Source organism: Oncorhynchus nerka, linkage group LG25 (genome assembly GCF_034236695.1).
Source record: "Oncorhynchus nerka isolate Pitt River linkage group LG25, Oner_Uvic_2.0, whole genome shotgun sequence".
Lineage (NCBI taxonomy): Eukaryota > Metazoa > Chordata > Actinopteri > Salmoniformes > Salmonidae > Oncorhynchus > Oncorhynchus nerka.
In genome coordinates this window covers 27609060-27634658 of record NC_088420.1, presented here as the reverse complement: position 1 = coordinate 27634658, position 25599 = coordinate 27609060, and the positions used below count along the sequence as shown (strand labels likewise).

At 43.0% G+C, this 25599-nt stretch overlaps 4 protein-coding genes across 11 annotated transcripts; 1 reads left to right on the top strand and 3 right to left on the bottom strand.

The window, feature by feature from the left end:
- On the bottom strand, positions 1–5285 carry polr2c (RNA polymerase II subunit C). Its single transcript, XM_029634083.2, has 9 exons — positions 5015–5285; positions 4613–4662; positions 1703–1771; positions 1542–1594; positions 1299–1427; positions 1150–1201; positions 847–1015; positions 677–751; positions 1–432 (listed from the first exon to the last, which is right to left on the bottom strand). The coding sequence occupies exons 1-9, from the start codon at positions 5254–5256 to the stop codon at positions 288–290; spliced, it is 984 nt and encodes a 327-aa protein (XP_029489943.1). The 5' UTR covers positions 5257–5285; the 3' UTR covers positions 1–287.
- ciapin1 (cytokine induced apoptosis inhibitor 1) lies at positions 4396–20631 on the top strand. Of its 6 annotated transcripts, none has more exons than XM_029634086.2 (9): positions 4396–4474; positions 15985–16147; positions 18209–18352; positions 18445–18524; positions 18611–18779; positions 18864–18940; positions 19028–19149; positions 19988–20069; positions 20163–20631. In XM_029634086.2, the coding sequence occupies exons 2-9, from the start codon at positions 15991–15993 to the stop codon at positions 20271–20273; spliced, it is 942 nt and encodes a 313-aa protein (XP_029489946.2). In that variant the 5' UTR covers positions 4396–4474; positions 15985–15990; the 3' UTR covers positions 20274–20631. The 6 variants fall into 6 exon arrangements, with proteins under 6 accessions (XP_029489946.2, XP_029489949.2, XP_029489944.2 ...); XM_029634089.2 differs by lacking the exon at positions 4396–4474 and adding an exon at positions 14712–14795 and having other exon boundaries at positions 18867–18940; XM_029634084.2 differs by lacking the exon at positions 4396–4474 and adding an exon at positions 14713–14795.
- coq9 (coenzyme Q9 homolog (S. cerevisiae)) lies at positions 5475–14699 on the bottom strand. Its single transcript, XM_029634082.2, has 9 exons — positions 14614–14699; positions 12714–12948; positions 8213–8348; positions 7951–8093; positions 7744–7828; positions 7200–7304; positions 6719–6874; positions 5983–6036; positions 5475–5713 (listed from the first exon to the last, which is right to left on the bottom strand). Exons 1-9 carry the CDS (start codon positions 14669–14671, stop codon positions 5678–5680), a joined length of 1008 nt encoding a protein of 335 aa, XP_029489942.1. The 5' UTR covers positions 14672–14699; the 3' UTR covers positions 5475–5677.
- Positions 20632–20662: 31 nt separating the features above from the next.
- Positions 20663–25467, bottom strand: prmt7 (protein arginine methyltransferase 7). 3 transcript variants are annotated; one of them, XM_029634079.2, is made up of 17 exons: positions 25198–25461; positions 24917–24953; positions 24572–24721; positions 24299–24407; positions 23869–23981; positions 23551–23780; positions 23265–23445; positions 23060–23187; positions 22775–22913; positions 22573–22656; positions 22414–22461; positions 22231–22317; positions 21904–22065; positions 21746–21820; positions 21412–21572; positions 21162–21258; positions 20663–21008 (listed from the first exon to the last, which is right to left on the bottom strand). In XM_029634079.2, exons 1-17 carry the CDS (start codon positions 25290–25292, stop codon positions 20850–20852), a joined length of 2055 nt encoding a protein of 684 aa, XP_029489939.2. In that variant the 5' UTR covers positions 25293–25461; the 3' UTR covers positions 20663–20849. The 3 variants fall into 3 exon arrangements, 2 of the variants coding, with proteins under 2 accessions (XP_029489939.2, XP_029489940.2); XM_029634080.2 differs by having other exon boundaries at positions 21412–21569; XR_003860500.2 differs by lacking the exons at positions 20663–21008; positions 21162–21258 and having other exon boundaries at positions 21484–21569; positions 21746–22065; positions 25198–25467.
- Positions 25468–25599: the final 132 nt, after the last annotated feature.

Below are 25599 nucleotides of genomic sequence, written 5' to 3'. Positions count from 1 at the left end.
TGGATGAAAATGGAGGTTTATTGAAAAAAAATAAAAGGTTCATTACACAAAATACAATTTAAAAAATAATCCTGCAAACAACTTCTACAAAGCGGAGATGTAGACAAAAACAATATGGTGGATGATGTAGAAACAACAGACGATATCAGTAGGTGAGCTGATATGGTTGGATCAACATTTCTCCTGCCAATATCACACATTTGCTACCATCAAATAAATCCATCATTTGGAACTGGGTCTGCTTCTGATCTCTGTGAGCAGTGTAGAACTGGCTAAAACTGCAGGACTCAGTTGATCGTGAGGACATCACTCTGGATTTCATGGCTCAGCTGGGTCTGTAAATCACTCAGTTTCTTTTTCAGCACTGCCAGAGCAGACATGACGATGGTCTCCGGTCGCAGTGAGCCACATGTCTCCACGTTGTAATAGAACCTGCAAGTTTGTGCCACAACACAAATTAAGAGTGACATCTCTACCATCTTTCCTACTGATCATTATTTACCATCTTTTGTCATCACATACTGCTTTAACACCATCAAAACCTGTATCACACAGTCATCCTTGGAATGCGACAGTTGACACTGAAGGACACAAATGCTCAATAACAGACATGTAATTCAATACATTGGTACTGACTGGTAAAGAACCATTTAGACTCCAATTAACTGATACTCACCTCTCAGGTTTGCCATTGGGGTCAAAGGGTGCTTGCACCTCATCCTCCTCAATCTCTGAGTATTCACTCTTTGGCCTGAGACAGAAAAACTCTGGGTCAATTCACAGTAACTCTCCCCCTCACAGAATACGGTCATGGGTCTCCATTAAGAACATTAAAATGTAACCCACCATTCCTCTGGCCGTGGATAAACAGTGTGCCTCAGTGCATTGTCTGGGTCATACTCAAAGGACACCCCTGCTGTAGGGTTCCACTTGGCATGCTCCTTGCCAAAACCCTTTTTGGCATAAGCTCTGAGACGCAGCTCCTGACCCTTCCTAAGCTTCACCAGCAAAATGTCTGACGAGAGGAAGGAGGCAGAGCCAAGATGAGGAAGAGGGTAGAATGATAATGCGAGAGCGGCAATGAATGTAAGAGACCAAATATTTATAAAAAAATACTTTAATAGAAAACCATTGGAAAGAGCAGCCTACCATCCTGTTCAACATAGTCATTGGGATCATTGTCTCGACTCTTGGAGGTCACCTAAAGATCAAATAAGATAAGTCAACTCGCTTCCGAACAAAATAATAAGGGGAGGAAAATCTGTATGTGAATTACTGTTGAATGGAAGCGCACTCACAGGAATGACTCGAGGGTGGTTGGACAGCAGGTCTCGTGAGGTCACATGGCGGGTCTGGTCCTCTGTGCAGCGAACGTCCAGTGTCAGTTCAACAGAGCATTCTGGGCAGAAATCGTCACATGTACAGTCCTGCGGTAGACGGGAATAGGTGAAAAGACTTAGTGGTTTTATCTTCAAGTGAGCATGGCTAGCAACATAACTTTCAGCCATTGTCTGGTCTTAATCAGGTGTCCAAATGCTTACTCTGGAGTACTGCATCTTGTCCACAACATCATCACTGGTAAGGGGAATAAGACCTGAAAAATGTGACCATAGACTGAGTTAGTGATCAGTACAATATTGGTATAAAAGGAGAAAGGGAGGAAAAAAAAAACATAGAGTCTTATAATACATTAACTACATACCCACTCTGTGAGCAATAAACTCGTCGTGGATCACAGAAGAATTTGCATCAATTTGAATCCAATCAATAGCTGAAATTAAACAAGGACATGAACACTTCCAAAAATATTAATCATTGTGGGGACTGGGGAGGACATGACTAACAAATGTCTACACGTTCATGAGATTATAACAACCACGGGTGATGCTGTATTTGACCTAGTCTGATTAATCAGGCTGTAATACACAATTGGTATATACACAGCCTGACAAATGCCTGCAAAATCATCTAAAATGTTCCTTACAAGCCAGAATGATGAATAAAATTACATTTAAAAACTTACTCTGTCTGTGCTGTTAGTCTTTCAGCTTCACGTAATTTGAGAAAATATCCACAGGAAAGTATTGTTTACCCAACTTTTTAGAGAGACGGTAATATGCCTCTATAAAAAGTTGAGTAAACAATATTTTCATGTGGGTACTTTGTCTCAATTTTTGAGAAGAGTAATTGCAGACTGCAATTAGGGGCATTTCTGATATGAAGTTACACCCATTGATGCTCGCCATTGGTCTGTGGACATTTCTTTCGCTTCAGGGACATCAGTTGTTGACTGTAGCAATGTAGCTGAGCCTAACCCCAACCCCTTTCCTAACCTCATTCTCCTAAACCTGCCACGCCAGTAATGATCCTAACCAGCCACGTTAATGATCCTAATCTCAATTCAAATTGTACATGCGCCGAATACAACAGATGTAGTAGACCTTACCGTGAAATGCTTACTGTCAAGCCCTTAACCAACAATGCAGTTAAGAAAAATATTGACTAAATAACATAAAAAGATCAACAATAAAATAACGAGGCTATATACAGGGGGTACTGGTACCGAGTCAATGTGCAGGGGTACAGGTTAGTTGAGGTCATATGTACAATACCGGTCAAAAGTTTTAGAACACCTACTCATTCGAGGGTTTTTATTTTGACTATTTTCTACATTGCCAGTTTCATCATAGCGCTTGATGGTTTTTGCGACTGCACTTGAAGAAACTTTCAAAGTTCTTGCAAGGTTCCGTATTGACTGACCTTCATGTCTTAAACGGTTCTTGATATAATATGGACTTGGTCACAACTGATTGGCTCAAAACGCATTAAGGAAAGAAATTCCACAAATGAATTTAACATCTGTTAATTGAAATGCATTCCAGGTGATTACCTAATGAAGCCAGTTGAGAGAATGCCATGTGTTATTTCATCGCCGAGCAGTTGCCATACCAAGCGGTCATGCAACCAGTCAGGATGCTCTCGATACAACTGTAAAACTTTGAGGATCTGAGGACCCATGCCAAATCTGTTCAGTGTCCTGAGGGGGAAATAGGCGTTGTTGCGCTCTCTTCACAAATGTCTTGGTGTGTTTGGACCATGATGATCGTTTTGTCTTGATCACGTTGAGAGAGGTTGTTGTCCTGGTGCCACATGCTCGGAGTACACGTCCTGGTAATCTGCCTGGCCTTGTGAATGTTGACCGGGCGAGCGTGATCACAGTCATCTGGAACAGCTGGTGCTCTCACGCATGCTTCAGTGTTGCTTGCTTAAAAGCACACATAGTAAGTTAGCTCTTCTGGTAGGCTTGTGTCACTGTGCGGCTGGGCTTCCCTTTGTAGTCCGTAATAGTTTGCAAGCCCTGCCACAGCCGACGAGCATCGTGTAGTAGGATTCAATCTTAGTCCTGTATTTACGCTTTGCCCGTTTGATGGTTTGTCTGAGGGCATAGTGGGACTTCTTATAAGTGTCTAGGTTAGAGTCCCGCTCCTTGAAAGTGGCAGTTCTAGCCTTTAGTTCAGATGTTGCCTGTAATTAACAATGGTCAACAATGTCATTGATGTGCTTTGATGAAGCCGGTGTCTGATGTGGTATACTCCTCAATGCAATCTGATGAGTCCTGGAACATAATCCAGTCTGTGCTAGCAAAACAGTCCTGTAGCTGAGCATCTGCGTCATCTGGCCACTTCCGTATTGAGTGAGTCACTGGTACTTCCTGCTTTTGTTTTTGCTTGTTTGCAGGAATCAGGAGGATAGAATAATAGTCAGATTCGCCAAATGGAAGAGTGAGCTTTGTACACGTCTCTGTGTGTGGAGTAAAGGTGGTCTAGAGTCCCCCCCCCCTGGTTGCACATGTAACATGCTGGTCGAAATGAGGTCAAACAGATTTGTTTTCCTGCATTAAAGCCCCTGGCCACTAGGAATGCCGCCTCTGGATGAGCATTTTCTTGTATGCTTATGGCTTTATACAGCTCATTGACTGTGGTCTTAGTGCCAGCATCTGTGTTGGTAAATAGTCAGCTACAAAAAAATAGAAAACTCTTGGTAAATAGTGTGATCTGCAGCTTATCATGAGATACTCTACCTCAGGTGAGCAAATCCTCGAGACTTCCTTAATATTTAATTTCGCACACCAGCTGTTATTGAGAAATAGACAACGTAGCTGTTCTTTTTTGCAATTGCACAGGAAAACCAGCCAACTGTACATTATCCATGTCTTTGTTCAGCTATAACTCAGTGAAACATAAGATATTTGTTTTTTAAAATCTGCTACGGTACTTATCCTAACCTATGTAAACAAATAATCTGTGTCGAGAAACCAGTATCATAACACCGGAATTGACCAATGGCAGGCACAAATTGGCGTACCTGATAAAGGAACGCCCACATCAAGAAACGCCTCGAATTACGGTTTGCAATTACACCATATTGCAAATTTCGAGCAGCTGAAGGACACATCTCACATACAACCGGTAGAGTAAGTTTAAATGTAATTTTCTATAAACATTCTGTCTTGTAAGGACAATTTAGTTACACGAGTTTGCAGCTATTCGTTTCAGGCTGTATATACACTAGTACCAATTAATTATGTACAGCCTGATTTAATCACTCTTACCTATTGTTGCAACTTCTGACATAAAGACACGTCGGATGGAATTCGCAACCCTGTATAAATAAGATAACACACGTGAAAGAATGAATGTGAAACTTTAGACAGTAGCAGTCTCTTGTAATAAGAATATGATCTAGCAGCAAGCCCTCCATGTCGTCGAGCACCACGACCCCAGATAAGAGCCAGGAGAGACAATGGTTTAAGCCCCGGTGCGCCACCCTTGCAAGCCAACTAACGTTAGCTAGTTAGTCACACGTCTGTTTCCATTGCAACTTATTTATTCACGTACAACGATCAAAACATTTACAGCTGTGATTATCAAGTTTATCGCAGGCGCGCTAACATTGGCTACCCTATCGCAAGCTCGCTAACAACTTTTTGATAATCAGTTGAATGGTTACTCACGACAGGTCGGTGTTCTCAATGACAAACTTAACATTCTCATCCGTCAGTTCTGTGATCTTCACTATTGGCTGGTTAGCATACGGCATGGTTAACGTATAAGAAAAGCAATGTACATTAAAATTTACACGTCTTGTCGGTCTAAACAACGCCACCGGGAAGGCCTCAAATTGCTTACCGCTTATTGGCCGAAATAAATCAATAGTCTGATTGGTCAGTCGTGGTGGGCGGGTTCTTTTTAACATCCGGGTCACACCGTGACGTCCAGAAATGTTCTAAATGTTTTTAAAAAATGCACCAAGATAAAAATCCATGCAGTGTTGTTAACGCATTGTAGGAACTCCTAGAGATAGGTGTTAATACACACAGGATATATCTAATATAGATTTGTTTCTTAGTTGACACTTTCCGATTATGCTTTGTCCTCATCCTAAATCAATTTGGGTGAAAAACAAATAGAAAATTGTTCTGTTGTAATTCATCTGTAATTTATTTAGGAACTCCCGATGGAGCCGAACAAAAATGTTTCAAATACAATCACATTTTTGTGTCCTTTATACAAAAAGGGATAGGAGTGGGTATGAGGGAAAACCAATTGAAACACAAACTCCTCCTCTGACTGGCAGAGATTAGAGAGGATGGTGGAACAGAAATAGCCATCTTGTTTCACCGTCTCTGGTTAATTCCGGTTAGATTTTTCAGCTGAAAAATAGAGAAATCTCCAGTCACTACTAAACACACGAAATACAATTGGAACTAAACAAATGCAGTGCCTGGTATTATCATTTTAAACAATGCAGAATTTTGGGGGAAAAGCCACCTAAGGTTACAAGCAATGAGGCTGTGCGTGTTCAAGACACAGATACAACATATCTTCACAATGTCTAGAGAAGCGTTTAAGCTGTCAATGTGTTATAATAATCCTTTATTCTGTGCATCTCAAACATGCATATTCTCTCTAGCATCCTCACCGTAACAGCAGCTCCCATAAGCCCCTGCACCACTGCTTCTCCTGTGGATGCCGCCTACAGGACACAATAGCAAAAGATGTCAATTACACGTATAGAGTTCCCTTAATATAGGTTGTATACTAGTGAGGTCTTTCTAATGATTTATAAATTTGACATTTCATTACTGGTGACCATTTACCTACACTACCGTTCAAAAGTTTGGGGTCACTTAGAAATGATTGTTTTTGAAAGAAACACTTTCTGCCCATTTAAAATAACATCAAATTGATCAGAAATGCAGTGCAGACATTGTTAATGTTGTAAATGACTATTGTAGCTGGAAACGGTATATTTATTTTTAATGGAATATCTATATAGGCGTACAGAGGCCCGTTATCAGCAACCATCACTTCTGTGTACCAATGGCACGTTGTTAGCTAATCCAAGTTTATCATTTTAAAAGGCTAATTGATCTTTAGAAAACATTTTTGCAAAAAGGCTTTAATGATCATTTAACCTTTTAAAATAACTTGGATTAGCTAACATAACATGCCATTGGAACGAAATTTCAGCCATTTCCAGATTCAATAGTCATTTTACAACAAATGTCTACACTGTATTTCTGATCAATTTGATGTAAATTTAATGGACAAAAAAATTAGCTTTTCTTTCAAAAACAAGAACATTTATAAGTGACCCCAAACTTTTGAACGGTAGTGTATATTAAGAGACTATACACAGACTGAGGAAATGGTACCCGTTTGGTGGCGTTGGCCATGTTGACAATATCCTGGATGCGGTTGTCAAGAAAGTTCCAGGTGTCCTGGAAGTCTTCTGAGGAGTCCTGTACCATCACCAGCTCTGTGGTGTTATAGATCCCAGTCAGTGCAGCTCGTTTTGTATACCAGTTCAACTGAGATGAGAACAGAGGGAAAACTGAAAAAATAGGATTTTGATAAACAGACACAGCATAGTGGTTGTTGACAGACTATCCTAAAACCTTCGTCATGATGGAAATATAAATATTTGGATTAGACAAATGTCAGTAGCACACATGTAAAATAGGGATATTATAGCGCATAGGAGATGGATTAAAGGAGTAAACTGTGCTAAAAGTGAGAGGGAGAGGTGGTGAGTAGTAACCTTTGCAGAGGCAGGCCAGATAGTATGAGGTGATGATGAAAAGGGGTGAGGAAGACATGGGAAGAGGGGTATTTAGGCAGAGGGGATCGACTCACATCTGTGGAGCGGTCTCCAGCGTAGTACCAGATATCATCCACCAGGGTGGAGAGGTGCTTCAGACTGTTTGGTATGTTGTGTGGCAGAAACAGAATACTCAAAGCCTGGAGAAAGGAAGATGTACTTTAATCAGCAGGGAAAAAATTATATTTGTTAGAGTGTAATAAAAAATAATAATTGGGAGAGACTAAGAATGTGGATGGCAGTGATACATTTCTAAGTAAGCTGTATGGCAAATGGCTGGAACTGAGAAATCGGAATGGCATCAAACACATGGAAACCATTTGTTTGATACCACTCCAACTATTCCGCTCCAACCATTACCACAAGCCAGTTCTCCCCAATTAAGGTGCCACCAACCTCCTGTGGTGTACAGGTGTAATAAATGGTTGCCTCTATTAGTGTGTCAAAGACGTTACAGGATTAGGCTACTTTATATCAAGGAGTAGCTTGAACTGGTTCAAGGTGAGGGGATTAACCGTCAGTTGTCAAGGTCTAGGGCACATAGGGCCCAATTGTTATACTGTGTTGTGTGCAAGATACCTGTGGCCAATTATTTATGTATGGGGTCAACATCCTCAATCTGGTTTCCACTGCATCCCTAAGAAACTCGGCAGTTTTCTTTGGTCTGCAAGAAAATCTGCAGTTAACACATGCTCACATACATACCAATAACAAATCACATACATGTTTGAATCCTAACTGCAATATCATTCTTCCACCTGCTAATTTTAGAGTGCGGGAACTTACTCTGCCTGACCAAGTTGGACCTGATTGTGATGCTCTGCCAGTTGCTCTGTTAGCTGGGTATTGGACTGAGCTATGAAGTGCAGGACCAGGTCCCCTGCCCCATTCTGGAACATTCCACTGGCGGCTGCTGAGAGACCCAGGGTCTGCTCAGAGGAAAACAGTGATAGGAAAGCAACAATTATATTTAGTCACATTACCTTACACTCTCCAACCTCTCCATCCACACAACTACAGTGAATCCAATATCCCTAAACTCACTAACCTCAGCTCCTGCTGAAATGGCTTCAACAGTCCAACCATGTAGTGGGACAAAGTCCAGCGCAGCGTTAAGGATGCGCACTTGCAGTTGCTCCTCTGTTTCATAGTCTTCTCCTTGTTCTCCACTCTGGTCTACATAACTGCACCATCAAATCAAAGTTTATTTGTCACGAGTGCCGAATACAACAGGTGTAGACGTTAGTGAAATGCTTACTTACAGGCTCTAACCAATAGTGCAAAAAAGGTATGTGAACAATAGGTAAGTAAAGAAATAAAAACATTAAAACCACAGTGAAAAATAACAGTGGCGAGGCTATATACAGACACCAGTTAGTCAGGCTGATTGAGGTAGTATGTACATGTAGATATGGTTAAAGTGACGATGCATATATGATGGACAGAGAATAGCAGTAGCGTAAAAGAGGGGTTGGTGGGTGGTGGGACACAAGGCAAATATCCCGGTTAGCCAATGTGCGGGAGCACTGGTTGGTCGGGCCAAATTGATGGTAGTATGTACATGAATGTATAGTTAAAGTGACTATGCATGTATGATATACAGAGAGTAGCAGCAGCGTAAAAGGGACACAATGTAAATAGTCCGGGTAGCCGGACTACCCTCTGTAGTGCCTTGCGGTCGGAGGCCGGGCAATTGCTGTACCAGGCAGTGATGCAATCAGTCAGGATGCTCTCGATGTTGCAGCTGTAGAACCTTTTGAGGATCTCAGGACCCAAATCTTTTTAGTTTCCTGAGGGGGAATAGGCTTTTTCTCGTGCCCTCTTCACAAACGTCTTGGTGTGTTTGGACCAATCTAGTTTGTTGGTGATGTGGACACCAAGGAACTTCAAGCTCTCAACCTGCTCCATTACAGCCCCGTCAATGAGAATGGAGATGTGCTCGGTCCTCCTTTTCCTGTAGTCCACAATAGTCTCATTCTTGGTTACGTTGAGGGATAGGTTGTTATTCTGGCACCACCCAGCCAGGTCTCTGACCTCCTCCCTATAGGCTGTCTCGTCGTTGTCGGTGACGTTGTTGTTGTCGTGTCATCAGCAAACTTAATGATGGTGTTGGAGTAATGCCTGGCCATGCAGTCGTGGGTGAACAGGGAGTACAGGAGGGGACTGAGCACGCACCCCTGGGGGGCTCCAGTGTTGAGGATCAGCGTGGCAGATGTGTTGCTACCTACCCTCACCACCTGAGGGCGGCCCGTCAGGAAGTCCAGGATCCAGTTGCAGAGGGAGGTGTTTAGTCCCAGGATCCTTAGCTTAATGATGAGCTTTGAGGGCACCAAAAACGACGAGACGGCCTACAGGGAGGAGGTGAGGGCCCTCGGAGTGTGGTGTCAGGAAAATAACCTCACACTCAACGTCAACAAAACTAAGGAGATGATTGTGGACTTCAGGAAACAGCAGAGGGAACACCCCCCTATCCACATCGATGGAACAGTAGTGGAGAGGGTAGTAAGTTTTAAGTTCCTTGGCATACACATCACAGACAAACTGAATTGGTCCACTCACACAGACAGCATCGTGAAGAAGGCGCAGCAGTGTCTCTTCAACCTCAGGAGGCTGAAGAAATTCGGCTTGTCACCAAAAGCACTCACAAACTTCTACAGATGCACAATCGAGAGCATCCTGGCGGGCTGTATCACCGCCTGGTACGGCAACTGCTCCGCCCACAACCGTAAGGCTCTCCAGAGGGTAGTGAGGTCTGCACAACGCATCACCGGGGGCAAACTACCTGCCCTCCAGGACACCTACACCACCCGATGTTACAGGAAGGCCATAAAGATCAAGGACAACAACCACCCGAGCCACTGCCTGTTCACCCCGCTATCATCCAGAAGGCGAGGTCAGTACAGGTGCATCAAAGCTGGGACCGAGAGACTGAAAAACAGCTTCTATCTCAAGGCCAATCAGACTGTTAAACAGCCAACACTAACATTGAGTGGCTGCTGCCAACACACTGACACTGACTCAACTCCAGCCACTTTAATAATGGGAATTGATGGGAAATGATGTAAAATATATCACTAGCCACTTTAAACAATGCTACCTAATATAATGTTTACATACCTTACATTATTCATTTCATATGTATACGTATATACTGTACTCTATATCATCTACTGCATCTTTATGTAATACATGTATCACTAGCCACTTTAACTATGCCACTTTGTTTACATACTCATCTCATATGTATATACTGTACTCGATACCATCTACTGCATCTTGCCTATGCCACTCTGTACCATCACTCATTCATATATCTTTATGTACATATTCTTTATCCCCTTACACTGTGTATAAGACAGTAGTTTTGGAATTGTTAGTTAGATTACTTGTTGGTTATTACTGCATTGTCGGAACTAGAAGCACAAGCATTTCGCTACACTCGCATTAACATCTGCTAACCATGTATGTGACAAATAGAATTTGATTTGATTTGTTGAACATCGAGCTGTAGTCAATGAATAGCATTCTCATATAGGTGTTCCTTTTGACCAGGTTGGAAAGGGCAGTGTGGAGTGCAATAGAGATTACATCATCTGTGGATCTATTTGGGCGGTATGCAAATTGGAGTGGGTCTAGGGTTTCTTGGATAATGGTGTTGATGTGAGTTATCAGCCTTACAAAGCACTTCATGTCTACGGACGTGAGTGCTACGGGTCTGTAGTCATTTAGGCAGGTTGCCTTTGGTGGTATTACAGACTCAATCAGGGACATGTTGAAAATGTCAATGAAGACACCTGCCAGTAAGTCAGCACATGCCCGGAGCACATGTCCTGGTAATCCGTCTGGCCCCGCAGCCTTGTGTATGTTGACCTGTTTAAAGGTCTTATTCACATCGGTTACGGAGAGCGTGATCACACAGTCGTCCGGAACAGCTGATGCTCTCATGCATGCTTCAGTGTTGCTTGCCTCAAAGCGAGCATAGAAGGGATTTAGCTCATCTGGTAGGCTCGTGTCACTGGGCAGCTCTCGGCTGTGCTTCCCTCTGTAATAGTTTGCAAGCCCTGCCACACAAGACGAGCGTTCGAGATGGTGTAGTATGATTCAGTCTTAGCCCTGTATTGACGCTTTGCCTGTTTGACGGTTCGTCGCAGGGCATAGCAGGATTTCTTGTAAGCTTCCGGGTTAGAGTCCCACACCTTGAAAGCGGCAGCTCTACCCATTAGCTCAGTGCAGATGTTGCCTGTAATCCATGGCTTCTGGTTGGGGTATGTAAGTACAGTCACTGTGCGGACGACGTCCTCAATGCACTTATTGATAAAGCCAGTGACTGATGTTGTGTACTCCTCAATGCCAACGGAAGAATTCTGGAACATGTTCCAGTCTGTGATAGCAAAACAGTCCTATAGTTTAGCATCTGCTTCATCTGACCACTTTTTTTTTAATAGACCGAGTCACTGGTGCTTCCTGCTTTAACTTTTGCTTGTAAGCAGGAATCAGGTGGGTAGAGTTGTGGTCAGATTTACCAAATGGAGGGCGAGGGAGAGCTTTGTATGCGTTTCTGTGTGTGGAGTACAGGTGGTCTAGAATTTTTTTCCCTCTGGTTGCACATTTAACATGTTGATAGAAATTTTGTAGAACAGATTTAAGTTTCCCTGCATTAAAGTCTCCGGCCACTAGGAGCGCCGCCTCTGAGTGGTTTCCTGTTTGCTTATTTCCATATACAGCTGACTGAGTGTGGTCTTAGTGCCAGCATCTGTCTGTGGTGGTAAATAAACAAGTAGCAAGTAGTGTGGCCTGCAATTTATCACAATATACTCTACTTCAGGCGAGCAAAATCTAAACTTCCTTAAATTTCATGCACCAGCTGTTGTTTACAAATATGCACAGAACGCCCCCCCACCCCCCCTTACTGGAGTGTGCTGTTCTATCTTGCTTGTGCAGCGTATATCCCGCTAGCTGAATATCCATGTCGTCATTCAGCCACGATCCCGTGAAACATAGGATATCACAGTTTTTGATGTCCCGTTGGTAGGATATTCGTGATCGTACCTCGTCTAGTTTATTGTCCAATGATTGTATGTTGGCGAGTAATATTGACTGTAACGGCAGCTTTCCCACTCGCCTCCTGCGGGTCCTCACAAGGCATCCCGCTCTGCGTCCTCTATACCTGCGTCTCCTCCTCTTGCAACTAACGGGGATATTGGCCCTGTTCTGGTGTTTGGGGAATGTCCTGTGCTTCCTGCTTGTTGAAGAAAAAAATCTTAGTCTAATCTGAGATGCAATCTGTCAATTGGAACTTTGTTCTGGTACTCACGATTTTTCAGGTGTGGCCAATAGACTGGCTGAGAGTTGCGGTTTAGACGGGTGGAGATTTCGCTAATCTCGTTAGTACATTTTCAAACATGTCTCCCCCCAGAATTTATTCGAGCATCTGACACACTAAAGATGTTAGTTCTGGGTGTCCAAGATCAGCAGCAATGTCAAATGTGGTATGGTAATGTTATGCATTGGTACGGTGTGTAAGTGTCAGTTTGCTGTATCATCCTAACCTGATGTTGGGCTGGGGAGCCTCCTCAGCAGCAGCAGCTTCCTGCGCTGATGTGGCTGTGTCATGTTCAGATGGATGAGCTTGATAATGTTCGTGGAAAGTTGTAGTCGGGGATGCGGTGGAGGATGGAGGGACTGGGATGGACTTATCCTTGTCCCCCTGAAGCCGAAGTGCAGCACAGTGCAAGCCTCGTCTCAGGCCATTACACTGGGGACTGGATGTTTTTGGAACCACCACTAGAATAAATAATCAGAGAAAGATGCTGTAATTATGTTCATACTGAAACTTTGCATCCTGTGTCCTGAGCACATGTATTAGCTTAACTTATACTGAACAAAAATATAAATGTCAAATATTTTACTGAGTTAGTTCATGTAAGTCAATTTAAATAAATAAATTAGGCCCTAATCTATGGATTTCACATGACTGGGAATACAGATACCTTCAAAAAAAGGTAGGGGGATGGATCAGAAAACCAGTCAGTATCTGGTGTGACCACCATTTCCCTCTAGAAGCGCGACATCTCCTTCGCATAGAGTTGACCACGCTGTTGATTGTGGCCTGTGGAATGTTGTCCCACTCCTTTTCAATGGCTGTGCAAAGTTGCTGGATATTGTTGGGAACACGCTGTTGTACACGTCAATCCAGAGCATCCCAAACATGCTCAACGGGTGACATGTCTGGTGCGTATGCAGGCCGTGGAAGAACTGGGACATTTTCAGCTTCCAGGAATTGTGTACAGATCCTTGTGACATGGGGCTGTGCATTATCATGCTGAAAGCGGCAGATGAATGTCACGACAATGGGCCTCATGATCTCGTCACTGTATCGTTCAAATTGCCATCGATAAAATACAATTGTGTTCGTTGTCTGTAACTTATACCTGCCCATACCATAACCCCACTGCCATCATCAGGCACTCTGTTCACAACGTTGACATCAGCAAACCGCTCGCCTACACACCACCATACATGTGGTCTGCGGTTGAACGTACTGCCAAATTCTCTAAAACAATGTTGGAGGAGCCTCATTATAGAGAAATAAATATTTAATTTTGGCAACAGCTCTGGTGGACATTCCTGCTGTCAAGCATGCCAATTGCAACCTCCCTCAATTTTAGACATCTGTAGCATTGTGTTGTGACAAAACTGCATTAGTGGCCTTTTGTCCCCAGCACAAAATGCACCTGATTAGCTTCTTATTTACAATGATGGCCTACCCTGGGCCAAACCCTAACAACGCTGGGCCAAATGTGCGCCACCCTATGGAACTCCCAATCACGGCCGGTTGTGATACAGCCTGGAATCGAACCAGGGTCTGTAGTGACGCCTCTAGCACTGAGAAGCAGTGGAGAAAGGCTCAATAACAGCGACGTAAACAAATCCATGCACAACATTTTAGAGAAAAGCTTTTTGTGCGAAATAAAAATATCTGGGATATGTTATTTCAGCTCATGAAACGTGGGACCAACACTTTATATTTTTGTTCAGTATAGTTGCCAAATAATGGGTGGGGGAGTCCCTATGTAGCTAGGTAGTTTGTGAAAATACAAGCAGGCTGACTGAACTCGCCACCCTCTCACAATTTAAGGGGTCAATTATTGCATATTAACGTTACCTAGCTACGTGTATTGCAATAAAGAGCTTAATACTTGCAGTTGTGATAACTAAGTTAAATGTTTTCTTGCGCTGAGATGTAGTTTGCAATGAGTAGTTAGCCAACATTATGTAATCTAATTCTGTCCTTCATTATCACCTTCTCCGATAAGTGTGTTCCCATTGGTTGGCTAGCTAGTTAGCAAGCTCTCTTGCGATTTAGACCTAAATCAATCAACACGATTACCAAAAACAAGTTCCTGAGCTAATGTCTAGACTAAGACCAACTAGCAAGTCTTGGCTCACCGCTGCCAAGACATCGAAGGGCTCTTCCAACTCGAAGTCCTTGTAGCAGCGCCGCCATATCTAGCTACGAACTGTTTTTTGAAGATATCAGACGCGTCATTTTTACGCGACTCTCTTTAAGCAGCACGCAAGTCGAATATTTCCCAGTTGTTTTGAACGAGGCAATTGTTTTGACCGGAGAGGTAAGTTAGCAAGCAGGTAATCTAACTTTGACCGAAACCCCTTTGCCCTATTTAATGTTCAGAATTCTCAAAGTGAAAGCGGAATTACTACACGTTTTGTTGAGTTTGCATAGTGAAAACATACATTTTGATTGGAACTTTTTAGCTTAAACTAGCTAGCGTTAATGAACTTCTATGTCACGCCGTTACTAGCTGGCTGGTTGTCACAAATACAATTAAACGAGGCGATAAGACCAATATAATCTATAGAACACAAGTTGGTTAAATATGCTTGATGGTGTCTGTTTGACTGGTAGTAGCGTCGTTTGCCAGAAACTTTTTTTTGGTTTCTAGTCGGTTCTAGAATATTACACATTTCATGTTTGTTTATTATGAGGTTGGATTCTAGCCCTGAACTACAGAGATACTAACATTAATCCTGATGTATGTGTAACTGATGCAAGGTGCTGGCTGTAACTAGTCCTGAAAATGTGAAATCCTAACATAAATCAGTAAAGCATTGTGTATTTATGTTTCGCAATCATTCAGGTCATGTGACTGCTGCTATCAGGGTGCTTTTGTCAAAGATGATCTATTTTATTGACAAGATAGTCGAGTGACCGCTCTAACAATGGAAATGCATGTCCTCAAAGATGGAAGGCAGGCGAGATCAGTGATAGGGCAGATACGCGTGTGAATAACAGGTGCACAACTCCAATATAAGTTGCCGAAATGCCACCTGCGTCAACTTATATCATTGCATTCGTAACAACCTAGCCATTACGAAGCATATTTTCGATCAAATAAGCCCCAAGTAGCAAATTAGCAATACATTTTTTAATTGACCTGCATAAAAAAATACTAAAGGGAAAGGGGGGTACCTAGTCAGCTGTACAACTGAATGCGTTGAACTGAAATGTGTCTTCCGCATTTAACCCAACCCGTCTGAATCGGAAAGGTTCGGGGAGCTGCCTTAAATCGACATCTACGTCTTCGGCGCTCTGGGAACAGTGTACAAGGACAGATTTTGGAATGAGTAAACCCTATTGCTTTTTGTCTTCCCCTGGTCTAGTAAAACTCCTGTCTCCCTGCTGTGTTATCAGCAGGATGTCAACACACTCAGATAAGTCAAGTCTGATAGAAGCTGTCCTGTGGTGGTATCTTTAGTCGATTTTAAATGACATTGAGTTAATTGATTGCTGCTTTGCAGGAGGACATGGCAGACCTTGGTGTGAAAGCAGGAGATAAGGTGCTTTTGGTGTGGAGCCAGCCTTCGTCCCCAACAACCCTGAAGGAGCTGGCAGAGAGTCTAGGGGCCATGGTTGGCACCGATGGCCGAGTGTCCCTGGAGAATATGGAAAGACTTATGATGTGTAAGTTTATTATCTATGCGTATTCATCTGTAATTTGTTTATTTGTATTTAACTAGGCAAGTCAGTTTAGAACAAATTTATTATTTACAATGACAGCCTACACCGGCCAAACCCGGATGATGTTTGACCAATTGTGCTCCGACCTATGGGACTCTCAATCACGGCCGGTTGTGATAAAGTCTGGATTCGAACCAGCGTGTCTGTAGTGACGCCTCTAGCACTGAGATGCAGTGCCTTAGACCTCTGTGTCACTCAGGATCCCATAACTCCACCCCTACCTACATGTACACTTCACCTCTACCTACATGTACAGATTACCTCGACTAACCTGTACCTCCGCACATTGACTCGTTACCCCCTGTATATAGCCTCGTTAATGTTGTTTTATTGTGTTACTTTTTATAATTGTTTTATTTAGTTTATTTGGTAAATATTTTCTTAACTCTTCTTGAACTGCTTGTAAGTAAGCATTTCTCGGTAAGGTCTACACATGTTGTATTCGGCACATGTGACAAATAAAGTTTGATTTATAGTGACACTCATTCACCTGAGGATCTGTTACAACACTTAGCCTATGCTTGTTCTTAAACCCATGCATTGACATGTGGGTCGTTCCACCTCAAAAAGTACAGGACAGAGGATTTTGACACCCACCATCTCAGATTGTTACGAAATTGTTTCTGTAGTTAGAAACAGATAATATGAGCTTTCCTGCAACATTATTTTGTTGAAATAATAAAGCTAGTTGATTGCACCCAAATTGCAATTTTTTTAAATTATAGGATTCCTGTAATGTTCAATAAATATATTAAGTAACATCTGATTTGGACCCCCCACCCCCCCAAAAAATGTAACAATGAGTAAGACATGAGGATTACAAAGAAATGGTCAAAAGCCACCCACGGACCCTCCCACATCCCATGCCAATACACCCCACTCCCACCCCAACAACCAGTATACAGTAACAGTTCTCTATGTCTAACAAGTAGTTTGGAGCTGCAGCTCTGAGTATTGTTTTTTCATGTTATGTAATGTATTCCCAGTGAATTTGGTGATGTTTTCCCTCCCTGTTGTTAGGTTTATGTCCCATCCTACATCCTGATATTACCAAGTTCTGACCACTAGATGGTGCTGTTCTGTATTTTTTGTTTTGTTATGACAACAATCCATGCTTTCTACCTTTTTAGCATTTGTGGCACAAATCCAATGCAAGTTAGTAGCTAGGTTTCCAACCAATTTAGCGACAGATTTCCATGCAAATATTTTAGAATCTGCATAAAGAAAATATGCGTATTCTCCCAGCAGTGGTGTATCCACCAAACGGACTTGTTGTGGATAAAAATCTGTGTGTGACAACCTGAATAAAAATCAAAAGTTCAACATGTTTCCAAAACTCTACCGATTAGTTTTATCACAAACTGTTGTGTTAAATAGTAAATGTGTCTACTACTCTGGTCTTGGCACGTGCGCTCTAGGCATCAGTTTGCAGATAACCTACTGTAGGGTATTCTACATGATGAGATTATTAATTTGTCAAATGGCAGTCAAGCATCAATCATCATGTCACCAGAATATTATCAATATTTATTTGAAAGGAGCTTCAAGATCACCATGTACTTTCACCATCTTGAAGTTCATCATCTATTTCATCTAGTGGTCAGAATATCAGGATGTAGGATAGGACATAACCCTAACTGCTCCATACTACATACAGTACTTGTCAGACATAGAGAACTGATATGGTATACTCGTTGTTGGGGTGGGTTTGGCGTGGGGGGTCCATGGGTGGCTTTTGACTATTTAGTTGGATTCCACATGTCTTATTATTAGAAAAAAAGTTTGGTTCAACTCTGATGTTGGGTATATAAACAGAATAAAGTTGGAGGAATGCAAATCTTATCTGCTTTTAACTACAGGATTATTCTTTTTAAATCTGAGCTGGTGGGTGTCATGGGTGTGAACAATGCATGTCTGATATGTCTAGCTATATATACAGTTGTTATAAGGGCATCGGATTGTACAATTTTATTAACTACATGCTCTTTTCTCTCCTTTCCTCAGCTTCACATGCAGCATCAAGCTACGACTGGGTCCTCTCAAGTGTACTCTCTGACAGCTTTTCTGTCCACACCTCAGAGACACTAGCAGAGATGGCCAGAGTGATCAAACCTGATGGAAAACTAGTGCTTGAAGAACCTGTTACAGGTAAGAAGGTGGAGAGCGCGAAGTGTTTGAGTGTCCTGGTCATGATTGAGGACACATAGTAAAGGACTCAGATTCTTGACACCTGTCCTTAGGAACTGATGACCAAAAAGTGAGGACTGCTGAGAAGCTTCTATCAGCCTTGAAGTTGTCTGGCCTGGTGTCAGTGACTGAGGTGAGTAAACCAGCACTGGAATGTCATAGATTCACTCCTCCAGGCACTGTGTACTTTACACACTTTTTCTTTACCAACATTGACAGGTCAGTAAAGAACCCCTGACCCCAGAGGCTGTGTCTGCCCTGAAGACATACACAGGCTTCCAGGGTAACACACTATCCAGGGTGCGCATGTCTGCTTCTAAACCCAACTTTGAAGTGGGCTCTTCAAGCCAGCTGAAGCTTTCCTTTGGGAAAAAAACCTCAAAACCAGGTATGTGGAGTTCTCCTTCCTTCTGTTAACATGTCATACTATTCCTCCTGGTCTCCTTTGAAAATGTAATTGATTTTGTTTCAGTAGACAAACCTGTACTTGACCCCAATGCTGCCAGGGCGTGGACCCTGTCAGCCAATGACATGGATGATGATGATGTGGTGAGTGATTGATTTGTGTATTTTTTAGTTTTTATATTTCTCTGATGGTGATTCTCAATATGCCACTCCCTTGTCTTGTCTTCTCAGGACCTGGTAGATTCAGATGCGCTGTTGGATGCAGATGACTTTAAGAAGCCAGACGCATCCTCCCTCAAAGCGCCCTCCTGTGGTGACGGAACCACCAAGAAAAAGAAGGCTTGCAAGAACTGGTAAGAAACACCCCTCACTCTTTATTTGGTTCCAGAAAAGAGGCCTCACCCATACGCCAACAAGTTAGTTGGCATCATCACAAGTGATAAAGTTCAACTGATTATTGAATATCTCTAGTGCAAATATGGAGATAATTACACATGGTTGCCTTGTATCATAACTATTCTCTTGTAAATGTCCCCCACAATGAAATTGGGGAGGTGACTGTGGATTTGTCTCCAGATTGAAAATGTGAACTTTGAAAGGTCACACCCTCACCCTGTTTGACCTTAAGTCATGAAATTCAGTACATAGGGCCCTCTCCCCACAAGGAACACATTTGCCTCAGGGACCCATAAGGTCAGATTTTCCACCATTTTAAATTTGGTTAAAAAACACTACTCTGCTGGCACCAAATGAGTGGTGTCCATAGATTATATATATACAAAGGTCTCTCAATGTAATATTTTCCGGAATAGTACCTGGCCACTATTGACCAATTAACATGGGTGTGGTCTGGCACAAATGTATATAAATCGGTCAATGATATTCATATTGTACCACAATTTTGGTGCATATGTTGCAAACACTCAAGTATCAACATATGCGAGGACATTCATATCAACCACACGGTGACTCTATAACAAGCAATGAACATGTTTAACTCAGTGCTGAAATGAGTCTAGCAAACCTACGCATTATCCAACAACTGGCCTGATTTTAACAACTTGGGTGAATGATGTTTCTTGCCCTAGAGATCTGGCATTTACAAAATGACACTTATCCAAGGGGGTTGCTGCATCATTTGTGGGGGACGGCATGCTTACTGTTGCCTTGTTTGTCATTACTCCTATGTAGCTCATGTGGTCTTGCTGAGGAGTTGGAACAGGAGAGCAAGGGTGCCAAGACAATCAGCCAGCCCAAGTCCGCCTGTGGAAGTGTGAGTGTCACTCTTTGCCCATATGCAACCACCATGGCTGTCAACACCAGCATCTTTGTGAAGCCAGTTTGTAATTGTTGACCTGAATTTCAGTGTTACCTGGGCGATGCCTTCCGATGTGCCAGCTGTCCGTACATTGGGATGCCTGCCTTCAAACCTGGAGAGAAGATTGTACTAGCCAACACAGGGCTAAATGATGTCTAGGAACAACCACAATATATACTTTCTGGAATATCACATTCCTTACATCATTCTAACCTCCCACCCCCTGGAGTCAATGACAGGTTCTCACTGAGATGGTCAGAATGGCTCTTCTACATCTCATGTATAAGAGCAAAAAGCAGGTAGTTTGAAGTAGCGAAACAATCCAGGTTACAGGCTTATTTGACCATGTAAAAACTGTTCCTGGACATACAATGAAGATTTCACAGGGCACTCACCATATTAACATACAGGTGTCCATAATAAATGTCAGTTCAATTAACTGTGTGTATATTACTATCTGTATTGTTTTCTACAAAAAGTCTTATTAAATGGGAAATCCTGAAAATAGACCAAGTCATTTACAGAATCAATGACAATCTTTTCACAAGTTATTTTTCAATCATGGCCTGTTTATATATTCACTTTCACACTTAAAAGCACAAGAATACAGTATAAAACAAACACCATCCATCAGTATTTGGTTTTACTAGAGTAATTTGGGGCTATATTTGCAATGTCTGTCCTCTTTATAGAAGCCAACCCAGAGATGTCCAATTTCATGTGTACCACTACAGATCATTGTGAGGCAACTGTGAAGTCCATTTTGATATCCCCGATGCTGGGTTCAAAGGTGAAACTATAAGACACTGAGGCCCTTCCATCCCCTGCGCTCTCCCATGGGGACCTGAAGAAGTACACGCCTTGTTTCCGATGGAGACTCCATTCACAGGCACCCTACAGGGGAATAAAGAGGGGTTCATTTACTATTCAACTGTATAGAACCATTTTGGATCAGTGAATTTATTTAACCTTTATCAGGGATTCATACTGAATTACAGAAATACAAATTGCAATGCATTAGTAGTATTGAAAGAGTGATGTTAGTACCTCTTCACTGACTGGTCTCGTCAGGCCCATGCTAACTTTGATGTCATCATTCAGTTGGTACTCCATCCACAGGGCCACACCATGGCAACGTCCCCTCCTGTACAGAAACACAAATGGTGTTGGACCATTTGGAATGCAGTTATCAGAGGATATTTGAGAATGTACTCTTGCTGTGCTCTGGCTAGGAGATAATGACAATTTACTTACCGGTATGAGAAATTAAAATTCTGACCAAAATAAGAGTCCATACCTCGTAAATGGTAGTGATCCCTGACATCTGATTGGCTGTTCAGGAACACACTGTAGGAAGTCAAAGGTCATGACAGTTCTGGGCTGGGTCAGGGCCCGACACGGGTACTCCCATAGGGGCTGTGGCTCGGCCTCATGGGACTCACGGAAATCCAGAGACTGCTGTGCGAGGAGCGTTACAAAGGTGCTGTGAGTGAGAGCTAATGAATAGACAAGAGCAGTGCCCATTCCCATTGCTATCTTTGATCACATTGATACGTGTATTTTTCTCCAAATGAAATTGTCCATTCACTTAAAGGTAGTTTAAGTTCATATTGAAAGAGGTGGATTCTAACCTGAACCATCTCATCCATAGGTCCAACATCAAAGCCTTCACATGTACCACAAGGAGCTCTTATCCTCCACAGATCCTGACAGAGGTTGAGTGAATGAGAGAGGCACACAAGTTCAAAAGTTTACTTTTCATTTTACTACAGATGCCAATATCTCTTACCTGAAACTCCACAGCGACCATGCACAGAGTGGCAGAGCAAGGCAAGATGGTGGCATTGGGTGTCAGCAGACGGACCAGGGCAGTACGACAGTACCAGAAGTACAGGGAGTGCCAGGGCAGAAGACTGGTGCTGAAGTAGGGCTCACCTATCAACACTGATATCTAGGGGACACATTAAATAATATAAATACATTCATCAAATAAAAGCAGTAGAAAAGAATAACAACTTTTACAAGTGTAAAATAGTTTTTGTACAGACACTGTTCAGGGGATTGTAATACTGTAGATCATATACAGATCACCCCCAAACAGTGTTACTGTTAATACCTGTTCCCCCGCCAGGTCAGTACTGGACAGCTGGTCAGGACGAATCCCCAGAATCTGAACTCCTCTCATGGAGTTGGCATTCAGCACCTACAGAGATATATACACCTTTTAGCAACCCTGTGTTCATTGACTTTCACTAATAGATTTGAACGAAGTAACAACTTTTGTTATGGGGACTCTCACTTGTTCAATGACCTGCTTCAACATTCCAGAGTTTTCCAAACTGAACACCTGGATGGATACAGACAAGCCTTAGTGTGGCTTTGTTGGAATCATTTCAAATACCAAATAGGTGAGTAAACATATACAAGTACGAGCATGACAAAGTCAAAATAGTAATACCTTCTTAGCTCCAAGCATGTGAGCGAAGATGGGTAACAGACTCCCATCACTGACCCCTACGCACACGCTGTCTGGTTTTATAACCTAAAATTGACAAACACCCATATTCATTATTTGTATCGAATAGTAGCTACACCATATCCATTATGGCAAAGCCGCACACACCCTGCTCTATGCCTGACCCTCAAACCTCATCACTCACACTGCGTAGAGCTCTGACGTAGCTCTGTGTGCGCTGGCGGTCGTTGAGCTCCCCGAAGCGTGTGCGTGTCCACACCAGGTGAGCCTGACAGACGCAACATGGCCGGCAAGGTGGTGCCTCACTCAACATGCCCTGTTGACTGAGAGGACACATAATAAACAAATCACACACAGCTCTGATGAAACAACCTTTACTCACCGTTCTTTGTGCAACATTAGGTAACTACAGACAGTTTTGTACATCGAAGTAGTCTAGTGTGTGTGTGTATATATAAGAGTTAGTTACCTGACTGGCTGTAGGCTGTACCACAGGCTGTAGTCATCATGGGAAACAGTAAGGCTAAGTTCCTCTCCCTCTGCCACCCTCCTCTCCACAGGAAGGAAGTAGACACTCTGCATCCAGTGATCCCGCCACTAAAAAGACAGACACAAACATTACTTCCTCAAACTGTATCACACATGTACATCCATGACATACCCACTGCACTTACAGGAGCGGACTGAGGGTCTGGGTAGGTCCAGCTGGGAGCCATGGAACACACGATGGAGCCGCTGGGGTCCATGTCTATGTCCCACCAGGAGAGGACCACTTGAGCCCTGCCACTGGACTGAGCTGGGAAGCTGGAGGAGTGGGACTGAGGGGCACTGCTCACTGGCTTACTGAAGTCCACACTGAGAGGGAGAGAAGAGAGAGAAAAGCATAAATTACCACTGAATGGAGAAGATTCATTGGGAATATATGTATAATACATGTTTGTTCAATAATGTGCATCTCACCTGAACATGGTGCAGAGAGGCCCTAGTGGTGTGAAGCGGTGAGGGGGCACCTGACTGAGCTGGATGTCACAGACCGAGTGGGCTCCAGCACAGTGGCTTACAGCGGGAGGAGGCAGCAGTTTGCGACCATCCACCTCCATGGGTTGTAACTGTGCCCAACTCCACAACTGCTCTGACTCCACTAGCTGGGCATACACTGTGGCACGGTGGGGCACAGCCTCACAGCCCGCCTACAGGAGAAATACACATCTGCTTCACACGTCGGACTATTTCTCACAACACACACACGTGCACGCAAGCACACACAGACACACCTACCTGGACCAAGTTGAGATGAGCGTGTTCATAGCTGGGTAAGGCTCCCTCTCCAATTAGTTCAGTGTCAAACAGCTCTGTGACGAGGACGTTGGCTCGAGTCTGCATGTCTCCATCTGGAGTGGAAACGCATGTAGCAGACTTATGATAATACAGTCGAGGTTATAAAGTTTCCCTGCACAGTTAAAGAAAAGTGCTCCAAAGTGGATGTAACTGCACTGTATGAGGCATATTTCAGATATATTTCAGGTCACAGTTCATTACATGGGTTATTGTTAAGGTGATTCAAAAACAAACTTTGCACTTTCTGTCAAACTTGGAGTTAGTCACACACAGGAGTTACTGATGCTGCAGCACAGGCCATTTGAAAAGACATTTTTGAATCAGCACAACTGTACATCACATGACTGTGTGTGTGATACGTGTGACTTACCTAGGCCAACTGTCACTTCTGTAGAGTGTTTATTGATGATCTTGATCTTGTCTGAGAAGCCATTTTTCTTCACTATTCTGAAAGCAGTGTCTGCCATGGGCTTGAAAACCTATTGGATGAGACAAACAAATCACAATTAAATGGTGTTTCAAAATCAATTCTTCCATAGAACACCTTTTCCTATATTCCATTATCCTGTCATTGATGGTGAATTCTAAACGCTATTTGATTGATTTGCCAATGGTGTGTGGATTTCAGCAAACTCATGCTCACCTCTACAGCGTAGCAGTAGTCAGCCCCAGCTGTGACAGCCATCATGGACAGCAGTCCTGTTCCAGTGCCAATGTCCAGAACGATGACTTTCTCACCCCGTGCCTTCACTCTGCTCACAGCAGCCCTGATGCCCTGGTAGTATTTCTCATTCTGGAGGGCAGACAGACAGAGGTTAAGATACATCAGTGGTCCCCAACCAGGGGTACTAGGCCTACTGATAAAATGCACATGAGGGGTACTTCAGGGGTACCCCCGGGCAGAGAACCACAGAAACATACAGGGAAAGTACAAACTATATGTTGTAAGTGTTATTTCCTGTCAAATGAAGCATGGACACACACTCACCCTATCATGATCGTGCAGCATATCAGCATAGCAGGACCTGAGAAACAAACCGGTGATCATAATTTGATCAGATACGGACGTGGGTACACTGCCTAAACGCCCCGGACGCTAAATCGAGCTCACCTCATGGTTAAAAAGTGATTTGACAAAAAGATAGAAAATAGTGCTTTGTATAGCTAGTGCAATAAATTAATATTAAATTATATACAAACGAAATGTTGCATTGGCGGAATCTTTTAATGGAATATAAGTGGTTGGCTTGCTAGCATAACGTTAACTACCTGGCAATCTCTTGATGGTAGTCATACTCCTCACTCTCCTCGACCCAATCCAACGCGCCTGTGGCCGGGTTGGCACGTCCGCAGAAAGTCTTCATTACGGTAGCTATATATCGATTCCGATGCCGCGGTCTTGATTCAATATAATATATTGTATTCCAGAATAATACCGTTTTTACACTAATCCCTACCAAATTGGATTATGGCAGCATTGCTTTAACGGGGGCAGACATGTTTTTTCTCCCCCGGAATGTCAATTGGGGTGTATTCATTCCGTGAATTCTGTTGGAAAACGTTTCTCAAACGGGACAAAATGGGCGGAAACGATCTGAATGTGTCCAATAGAAACTCAAGTTTTACTCCGTTAGCTTCTGTTTTGTTCTTAAACGGTCAACGGTTCCCTTA

Excerpts from the sequence above, each read along its gene's own strand:
- polr2c (XM_029634083.2), bottom strand. The coding sequence starts at position 5,256 with ATGTTAAAAAGAACCCGCCCACCACGACTGACCAATCAGACTATTGAT. Across the intron at positions 1,202-1,298 it reads ACCACCCTCGAGTCATTCCT|GTGACCTCCAAGAGTCGAGA; the intron begins GTGAGTGCGCTT and ends TTTGATCTTTAG. Across the intron at positions 1,016-1,149 it reads TGACTATGTTGAACAGGATG|ACATTTTGCTGGTGAAGCTT; the intron begins GTAGGCTGCTCT and ends TCCTCTCGTCAG.
- coq9 (XM_029634082.2), bottom strand. The coding sequence starts at position 14,671 with ATGGCGGCGCTGCTACAAGGACTTCGAGTTGGAAGAGCCCTTCGATGT. Across the intron at positions 7,305-7,743 it reads ACATAAATAATTGGCCACAG|GCTTTGAGTATTCTGTTTCT; the intron begins GTATCTTGCACA and ends TCCTTTCTCCAG. Across the intron at positions 6,875-7,199 it reads CTGGAGACCGCTCCACAGAT|TTGAACTGGTATACAAAACG; the intron begins GTGAGTCGATCC and ends TTCTCATCTCAG.
- ciapin1 (XM_029634086.2), top strand. The coding sequence starts at position 15,991 with ATGGCAGACCTTGGTGTGAAAGCAGGAGATAAGGTGCTTTTGGTGTGG. Across the intron at positions 18,525-18,610 it reads GCCTGGTGTCAGTGACTGAG|GTCAGTAAAGAACCCCTGAC; the intron begins GTGAGTAAACCA and ends CAACATTGACAG. Across the intron at positions 18,941-19,027 it reads ACATGGATGATGATGATGTG|GACCTGGTAGATTCAGATGC; the intron begins GTGAGTGATTGA and ends TTGTCTTCTCAG.
- prmt7 (XM_029634079.2), bottom strand. The coding sequence starts at position 25,292 with ATGAAGACTTTCTGCGGACGTGCCAACCCGGCCACAGGCGCGTTGGAT. Across the intron at positions 23,982-24,298 it reads AGAAGTGACAGTTGGCCTAG|ATGGAGACATGCAGACTCGA; the intron begins GTAAGTCACACG and ends TTTCCACTCCAG. Across the intron at positions 22,914-23,059 it reads TACAGCCTACAGCCAGTCAG|TCAACAGGGCATGTTGAGTG; the intron begins GTAACTAACTCT and ends GTGTCCTCTCAG.